The 9,081-nt window shown below is 54.6% G+C and overlaps 1 protein-coding gene across 1 annotated transcript in view; it reads left to right on the forward strand.

Annotated features, from left to right (window-relative positions):
- Window positions 1-9,081, forward strand: part of PSMA5 (proteasome (prosome, macropain) subunit, alpha type, 5) — a gene marked incomplete at its 5' end in the record, with an annotated part of 14,515 nt that overhangs the window by 4,857 nt on the left and 577 nt on the right. The window contains 2 exons of the mRNA XM_009999838.1: window positions 2,500-2,602; window positions 3,737-3,823. Coding sequence (XP_009998140.1) covers window positions 2,500-2,602; window positions 3,737-3,823 — 190 coding nt within the window. The remainder of the gene's footprint in view (window positions 1-2,499; window positions 2,603-3,736; window positions 3,824-9,081) is intronic.

Raw genomic sequence — 9,081 nt, forward strand, 5'->3', positions numbered from 1 at the left:
CTCCAGGAAAGCTGGGGAGGGACTTGGGACAAGGGCAGGGAGGGATGGGATGAGGGGGATGGATGCAAAGTGGAAGAGGGAGATTGAGGTTGGAGATGAGGAGGGAATTCTTTGGTGTGAGGGTGGTGAGAGCCTGGCCCAGGTTGCCCAGGGAAGCTGTGGCTGCCCCATCCCTGGGGGTGTTGAAGGGCAGGTTGGATGGGGCTTGGAGCAACCTGGGCTGGTGGGAGGTGTCCCTGCCCGTGCAGGGGGTTGCATCTAGATGATCTTGAAGGTCCCTTCCCACCCAAACCATCCCATGATCCCAAGGTTTCTGGGGGATCCCTTCACAAACTTCCCATCCTGTTGTGTGCTTCCCGCTCTCTTCCTGCTGCTTCCCTCAGAGAGGCCTTGGAAGGATGTTGTCATGGTGGCTCCACAGGGCATCTATCCAGCCTGACCCATCCAGGACTGTCATATTTTGGGGGAAAAAAAGGTGATCATGTAAAACTTGTGAATATATTTGTTCCCCTGCAGAATCACTGGTTCACCTACAACGAGACCATGACCGTGGAGAGTGTGACCCAGGCTGTGTCCAACCTGGCCCTGCAGTTTGGGGAGGAGGATGCTGACCCAGGAGCCATGGTGAGGAGCTGGATGGGTGGGATGGATCCAGGGAGGTGCTGTTGGATCCCTCAGACTTGAATTCTCTTGGGATTCCCTCACTTGTCCCTTCCTTCCTCTTCCAGTCTCGTCCGTTCGGAGTCGCGTTGCTGTTTGGAGGAGTCGATGAGAAAGGACCTCAGCTGTGAGTTCAGCTCTTGATCCAGAGCAGCTCTGGGAAGGGACAAAACCTTCTCTAAAGATTCCCAGGAGATGTTATGGATGATCCAAGGACTGGAGCCAGGCTGGGAGAGTTGGGATGTTCAGCCTGGAGAAGAGAAGGCTCCAGGGAGACCTCAGAGCAGCTTCCAGTGCCTGAAGGGGCTCCAGGAAAGCTGGGGAGGGACTTGGGACAAGGGCAGGGAGGGATGGGATGAGGGGGATGGATGAAAAGTGGAAGAGGGAGATTGAGGTTGGAGATGAGGAGGGAATTCTTTGATGTGAGGGTGGTGAGAGCCTGGCCCAGGTTGCCCAGGGAAGCTGTGGCTGCCCCATCCCTGGGGGTGTTGAAGGGCAGGTTGGATGGGGCTTGGAGCAGCCTGGGCTGGTGGGAGGTGTCCCTGCCCATGCAGGGGGTTGGATCTAGATGATCTTGAAGGTCCCTTCCCACCCAAACCATTCTATATTTCTATGCCTCTGGGATTTCCCTTGAGCCAAACACTTTGGGTTAATCCCTTCCTATCCCTCCAGTGATTGTTAATTATTTCCAAGCATGACCTGCAGCAGCCTCAGCACAGGCAGCTTGATGGTGTCTTCACCAAATCTTGCTATTTTCATGTGGTTTCCTGGCCAGGAGGGAGGGTTTGAGACACTTTCCATGTCCCCCAGTTGCTTCTTACCTTTCTCTAAAGGACTAGCAGAGCAGGCAGTAACATAATCTCTGGAGCCTGCTGGAGCATTCCATGGGGAGGTGGTGAAGTGTTTGAAACCTGAACTTCAAACATGCAGCCTCTGCTGGAGGTGGGAGCAACTCAGCAGAGCCAGCCCTAAAAGGTCCTCCCAGGGCCTCCTCCCTGGAGCACAGTGACAATTTGCTGGTTTTATTAAAAAGAAGCAAAACCCAAAACCTCACAGGAAGGACATGGAGGGGCTGGAGTGTGTCCAGAGAAGGGAACAGGGCTGGGGAGGGGTCTGGGGGAGGAGGAGGGGAAGGGTCTGGAGGAGAAGGGGAAGGGTCTGGAGGAGAAGAAGGGGAAGGATCTGGAGGAGAGGAGGGGTCTGAAGACCCTCTGAGGAGCAGCTGAAGAACCTGGGGGTGTTGTGCCTGGAGCAAAGGAGGCTGAGGGGAGACCTTCTGACTCTGCAACTGCCTGAGAGGAGGTTGGAGCCAGGAGGGGTCGGGCTCTGCTCCCCAGGAACAAGGGATGGAACAAGAGGAAATGGCCTCAAGTTGCTCCAAGGGAGGTTGAGGTTGGATCTGGGGAACAATTCCTTCCTGGCAAGGGTTGTCAGGGCCTGGCCCAGGGCAGGGGGGGAGTCCCCATCCCTGGAGATGTTCAGAAAAGCATGGAAATGTGGTGCTGGGGTTGAGTTGATGGTTGAAATGGATGATCTTTGAGAGCTTTTCCAACCATAATGATTCTATTAAAAGGGAAAAAAAAAAAAGGGGGGAGGGGGAATAAAAGGGGAAATAGCTCTGCCCTGAGGGTGGTGGGCAGGGCAGTGCTCCCCAGCTTGGTGTGCTGAGGCTTTGATGCTCCTCAACCTTTGGTCTGTGTGCCAGGAGAGGACACTTGGGGACATCTCCTGGAGGAGGTTGGGGCAGCAGAGGAGCCCTTGTTCTCCCCCATCTCTGGGGGTTTGGTGGGGGACCCTTGAGGTGCCATGGGTCTTGTCCCTGTCCCCATGTTCCTGCAGGTTCCACATGGATCCATCAGGGACCTTTGTTCAGTGCGACGCCAGGGCCATCGGTTCCGCCTCGGAGGGTGCCCAGAGCTCCCTGCAGGAGGTTTATCATAAGGTAACAGCCTGCTTGGGGTGGACATCTCAGGAGTGAAGAGGTTCCTCAGGGCCTGGAGGTGTTCAAAAGTGGGGTGAAGGTGGTGCTGAAGTTTAGCTCTGAGTTGGGTGGAGTTGGAGAAGGGTTGATGGAGCTGAGTAGTGGTTGGACTCGATGGTCTTAAAGGTCTTTTCCAACCAGGTTGAGATGGAATCTTGGGAATAATTTCTTCACCCAAAGAAGAGCCTGAATGTGGGGAAACAAATCCTTGGCTCTTCTTGTGAAGCCCTGGAGCTCCAGGCAGGGTCTCTGTGCTGCTCCACCCTGAGAGGAGGTTGGAGCCAGGGGGAATCAGTCTCTTCTCCCAAGGAACAAGTGATGGGACAATAGGAAATGGCCTCATGTTGCTCCAGGGGAGGTTGAAGTTGAATCTTGAGAATAATTCCTGCCTGGCAAGGGTTGTCAGGGCCTGGCCCCGGCTGCCCAGGGCAGGGGGGGAGTTCCCATCCCTGGAGGGGTTTCCAAGCCCTGGAGATGGTGCTGAGGGACACAGGGCAGTGGTGGCCTTGGCAGGGCAGGGGGAAGGGTTGGACTGGAGGATCTTGAAAGTCTTTTCCAACCCAAACCATCCATCATTCCTCAATAACTGGATTGATCCACTGCCAGAATTGCTCAAGTTCTGGCCCCTCTGGCTCAGGAACCATCTCCCAAGTCCAGAGATGCACACACAGCTCCTGTCACCCTCTCAGGTCCCTCTGGCTCCAGCTCCTCAACCTCCTGCAGTGATTTAGGTGATGGCAGCATCCAGAGCTCCCAGTGGGGAGAGTGTTGGGGGGGACCTCCCTGACAAGACAATAACTGGTGAAGGGAAACAGCCCCTCATTCCCCATCCTGACAGAGATCAACAGTTCTTAAGCCTGGTCAGGAAGTGCCACAGCAGCAGAAAGCCACCATCCTTGTCATTGTCACCATCCTGGCCTGACAGGGAAGCTTTGAGCTCTTGTTGATGCTGTAGATAACTCGATAAGCTTTGAAACCTGATGCCAGGGAGAGCTTAAAGGGATTGAGGGGGGGGGAGTAGGGGGAGAGCAGCAGGTTTTCCTGCTGGGATGGGCAGGGTTTGGGTGCTGGGCTGATGGATGCTTTGTTTGGCAGTCGATGACACTGAAAGAAGCCATCAAATCCTCCCTGGTCATCCTGAAGCAAGTGATGGAGGAGAAACTGAATGCAACCAACATTGAGGTGAGGGTGGGGCAAAGGCTGTGGGGTGGGAGCTGTGGGGCAGATGTCTGCAGCCTGGAGTGTCTTGTTTCCTTGGTGCAACCTGGTCTAGGTTGGAGATGAGGAGGAAATTCTTCACCATGAGGGTGGTGAGAGCCTGGCCCAGGTTGCCCAGGGAAGCTGTGGCTGCCCCATCCCTGGCAGTGTTGAAGGGCAGGTTGGATGGGGCTTGGAGCAGCCTGGGCTGGTGGGAGGTGTCCCTGCCCATAGCAGCTGGGACTTAGATGGTCTTTGAGGTCCTTCCCAACCCATTCCGTGGTTTTATAGTTCTTTGGTAACTTCTGGGCCTGGGAAGTGTTGGCATTTTACACCTCCAGGTGAGGGAGCTGCCCACTTGCCTCTGGAAAGGAGGATTTTTCCTCTGCCTGTAGAGCAAGGACCAAGTTGGTGGAGCAGCTCAGGGCTTCCCAAGCCAAGAGCTGCAGATGTGCTTGTGAAGACTGAGGGGGGATCTCATCAGTCCTTATCAATCCTTATCAATACTCCAAGGGTCAGGATGGGGTCAGACTCTTCAGTGGTGCCCAGTGACAGGACAAGGGGCACTGGGCACAAACTGAAACATGGGAAGTTCCATCTGAACATGAGGAGGAACTTGTTGACTGTGAGGGGCCCTGGGCCAGGCTGCCCAGGGAGGTGCTGGAGTCTCCTTCTCTAGAGACATCCCAACGCCTCTGGATGTGTTCCTGTGGGATCTGCTGTAGGTGTCCCTGCTCTGGCAGGGGTGCTGGACTAGGTGATTTCCAGAGGTCCCTTCCAACCCCTTAACACTGACATTGTGACTTGGAACTGCCCATTGCAGCACCTGGTGCTGCAAAGCTTGGAGCTTTCTCTGCCCTGCAGGGCTGTGTGGCCAGGCCTGTTGTGGGTGGGGGCTTCTGGCTGGGGGCTGCAGCCCCCCCTGACCTGAGAGCCAGCCCAGCCTGATTGCTTCTTCTCCATTCCTTTTTTTTTTTCGTTTCCCTGGTCCTGGTAATATTAGAAGGAATGAAAACCCCAGCTCTGGCCTTGCTATATTCAGGCCTTGGGGCAGTTCCAAAAATCTCTCAGCCAGGAGGGCCCAAGAGGTGAAGCCTCCAGGAACAAACATGTTCCTCTCAACCTCTGGCTTTTGCCCACCAAGTGGTCAAGCTGAGGGAGCTCAACTTGAGCCCAGTGCTCCTGGAGATCCCCTCAAGCACAAGTGGGTCCCCAGAGTCCTTCTCACCCTCCTGTTTTTAAGTGCCAAAAAGGTTCAAACCTCTCCAGTCAGGGAGTGGGGACGGAGGGATGAGGAGCAAGGCTGGTGTGTGCAGAATTCCCTGCTATTTTTGACCCTAGACCTTTGCAAATCAGGTGGTTCCAACTCCTCAACCCTTCTCCTCCCTCTGTCCTTCTCTTCCTTTCCTCTCAGCCCTGGGAACTCATTTCCCAGACATGAATGAAACATTTCCATAAGTACCACTGGTGGGGACCCTTCTTGACCTGCTTCACCTCCTTCCTTTGGGTGGGAAAGAGCCACCAAACCCTTTGGAAAACTCACCCACTATCCAGGGATGATGTTGACCAGTTGGAATCTGCTTCTTTCCCAATGGATCAGGTCTCTCTTCCATCAACTTCAGGTCTCTGCTGGAGGATCTATAGTACAGTGGGGAGGAATGGAGAGAGGGTGTGTGTGTGTGTGTGTGTGTACAGTATCCTGATGTCATATCCATGTTTAACAGGGCTTAACTGTGCTGGGCAAAGCTCCCAAGGTGGGGGAGGAATCCTGGAATCATGGAGGATCATGTTGGGGTGGAGCATGCCAGGAATGTGCTGAGGATTAAAAGGGTCTCTATTAACTCAAATCACCCCCCTCAGGGGTTGAAAATCTTCTACCTGAAGTAGCTGCTTGGTTTTCCAGCCTTTTGACTCTTCCCAGCAGTGCCCAGTCACAGGACCAGGGGCACTGGGCACAAACTGGAGCACAGGAGGTTCCAGCTGAACATGAGGAGGAACTTGTTGACTGTGAGGGTGACAGAGCCCTGGGACAGGCTGCCCAGGGAGGTGCTGGAGTCTCCTTCTCTAGAGACATCCCAACGCCTCTGGATGTGTTCCTGTGGGATCTGCTGTAGGTGTCCCTGCTCTGGCAGGGGTGCTGGACTAGGTGATTTCCAGAGGTCCCTTCCAACCCCTTAACACTGACATTGTGACTTGGAACTGCCCATTGCAGCACCTGGTGCTGCAAAGCTTGGAGCTTTCTCTGCCCTGCAGGGCTGTGTGGCCAGGCCTGTTGTGGGTGGGGGCTTCTGGCTGGGGGCTGCAGCCCCCCCTGACCTGAGAGCCAGCCCAGCCTGATTGCTTCTTCTCCATTCCTTTTTTTTTTTTTCGTTTCCCTGGTCCTGGTAATATTAGAAGGAATGAAAACCCCAGCTCTGGCCTTGCTATATTCAGGCCTTGGGGCAGTTCCAAAAATCTCTCAGCCAGGAGGGCCCAAGAGGTGAAGCCTCCAGGAACTATTAGAAGGAATGAAAACCCCAGCTCTGGCCTTGCTATATTCAGGCCTTGGGGCAGTTCCAAAAATCTCTCAGCCAGGAGGGCCCAAGAGGTGAAGCCTCCAGGAACAAACATGTTCCTCTCAACCTCTGGCTTTTGCCCACCAAGTGGTCAAGCTGAGGGAGCTCAACTTGAGCCCAGTGCTCCTGGAGATCCCCTCAAGCACAAGTGGGTCCCCAGAGTCCTTCTCACCCTCCTGTTTTTAAGTGCCAAAAAGGTTCAAACCTCTCCAGTCAGGGAGTGGGGACGGAGGGATGAGGAGCAAGGCTGGTGTGTGCAGAATTCCCTGCTATTTTTGACCCTAGACCTTTGCAAATCAGGTGGTTCCAACTCCTCAACCCTTCTCCTCCCTCTGTCCTTCTCTTCCTTTCCTCTCAGCCCTGGGAACTCATTTCCCAGACATGAATGAAACATTTCCATAAGTACCACTGGTGGGGACCCTTCTTGACCTGCTTCACCTCCTTCCTTTGGGTGGGAAAGAGCCACCAAACCCTTTGGAAAACTCACCCACTATCCAGGGATGATGTTGACCAGTTGGAATCTGCTTCTTTCCCAATGGATCAGGTCTCTCTTCCATCAACTTCAGGTCTCTGCTGGAGGATCTATAGTACAGTGGGGAGGAATGGAGAGAGGGTGTGTGTGTGTGTGTGTGTGTACAGTATCCTGATGTCATATCCATGTTTAACAGGGCTTAACTGTGCTGGGCAAAGCTCCCAAGGTGGGGGAGGAATCCTGGAATCATGGAGGATCATGTTGGGGTGGAGCATGCCAGGAATGTGCTGAGGATTAAAAGGGTCTCTATTAACTCAAATCACCCCCCTCAGGGGTTGAAAATCTTCTACCTGAAGTAGCTGCTTGGTTTTCCAGCCTTTTGGAATTAGGTGGTGCTCTGGTGTGTTGATCCATGGCACTTCCCAGCCCTTTCCACCTTGTCTTGGGAAGGGTTTTCCATCCAGCAGCAAAGAGAAGGGGTGAAGTGTGGTGGTGGAAGGGTTAAAACCCCTTGGCAAGGAAGGGCAGGAGCCTGGAGGAACTTTATCCTTTTAAATGAATGGCTTCCAGGGAAGCCTGGAAGGGATGAGCTGAGTAAAGCTTTTCTTTGGAGGGAGGAACAGGTTGGAGCAGGAAAGTGGGAGCAGTTGGTGTCTCTGAGCTCTGGTTTTGGGGTGGCTGAATGTGGGGGGGTCAGGTCTGCTCAGGTCCTGCACCCTTGTGGGTGATGGGAACCCCATCCCTGGCAGTGTTGAAGGGCTGATTGGATGGGGCTTGGAGCAACCTGGGCTGGTGGGAGGTGTCCCTGCCCATGCAGGGGGTTGGAACTGGATGATCTTGAAGGTCCCTTCCAACCCAAACCATCCCATGATTTGAGGACCCTTAAGTGGCATCTCCAAGTGTCTGGGGCCTGTCTGAGCTCCAGCCTGGGCTGCCAGGGCCTCCCAGCTTGAGCATTCCAGATGTTTCTCCTTGAAAACCATTTGGAACTCCCCTCCCTCTACTCCAGAAGCATCTCCTGCCATTTCCTGCTGGTTCCCTTGCAAGCAGGGAAGCTCTGGGATTTCCCAGCCCCCTCTACAGCTTCTGGCAGCCAAACCCTTTGATCCCTTTGGAATGAATCTGTGCTGGGAACAGTGGGATCTGGAGCATCCAGGGAGATGGTGGAGTCATTCCAAACCTGCCTGGATGGAATCTACTGTAGGTGACCCTGTTTTAGCAGGGGATTGGACTAGATGATCTCCAGAGGTCCCTTCCCACCCTGCCCAGTCTGTGATCCCAGCAGCTCCTGCATCTTTCCAGCCCTCCTGCTGGGAGCATCTCCCTGGACCTTGGTTTCTCACCCTGGCAGTGAGGGGTGAGCACAAGTCCTGCTCATGTCCCTCTTCCACCCTCCTTGTTCCCCAAGTGTCTCTTCTTCTGGGTCTCACCCTCTAAAACCTCCTGTTTGCCCTGGATGCTGCCCCTTCCTTCCAGGCAGAGGGGCAGGAGGGGTGTTTTTCCCCCCTCTCTCCAGGCAGAGGGGCAGGAGGGGGTGTTTTGCCCCCCTCTCTCCAGGCAGAAGGAGAGGGGCAGGAGGGGGTGTTTTTCCCCCCTCTCTCCAGGCAGAGGGGCAGGAGGGGGTGTTTTGCCCCCCTCTCTCCAGGCAGAAGGGCAGGAAGGGCATGTTTTGCCCCCCTCTCTCCAGGCAGAGGGGCAGAAGGGGGTGTTTTGCCCCCCAGCTTCCATGGCCAGGATCCCTTTGTTCCCCTCTCACAGGCCACCAAGCAGCTCCAAGATGCTTTTTGCTGACATTTGGCCACCAAAACACAGGTTTGGCCTCAGTCTCTGTTTCCCAGAGCTGCTCCTCAGCCCTTCCAGGGGTGATTTGGTTCCTTGGTTCTCTCCCAGCAGGGAACAGGTTGGGATTTGTACCCTGGCTTGGTTATTTGGGGCAGGAGAAGCCCTGAACCACGGGGAGAGCCCTTCAGTGAAGGGATTCATTTTATCAGGGTCTGTTTCCCCAGCAAGCAGAATCAGATCCAGCCTCTTCCCACAGCCATTCCTGGCTGCTATGAGGACTCTGATGCAATTAAAATCTATTTCTGCAGCAGGAACTATTTTAGGGAACCCAAGAGCAGGTTGTGGGGTTGGAATGATCTTGCTGGGCTGGCAGAGCAGAGAAGGAACAGCTGCAGAGCTCTGTCCCCTGTCCCCTCTCCATGCTGCTGCTCTCC

Source organism: Chaetura pelagica, unplaced genomic scaffold (genome assembly GCF_000747805.2).
Source record: "Chaetura pelagica isolate M959 unplaced genomic scaffold, ChaPel_1.0 scaffold1186, whole genome shotgun sequence".
Taxonomy (NCBI): Eukaryota; Metazoa; Chordata; class Aves; order Apodiformes; family Apodidae; genus Chaetura; species Chaetura pelagica.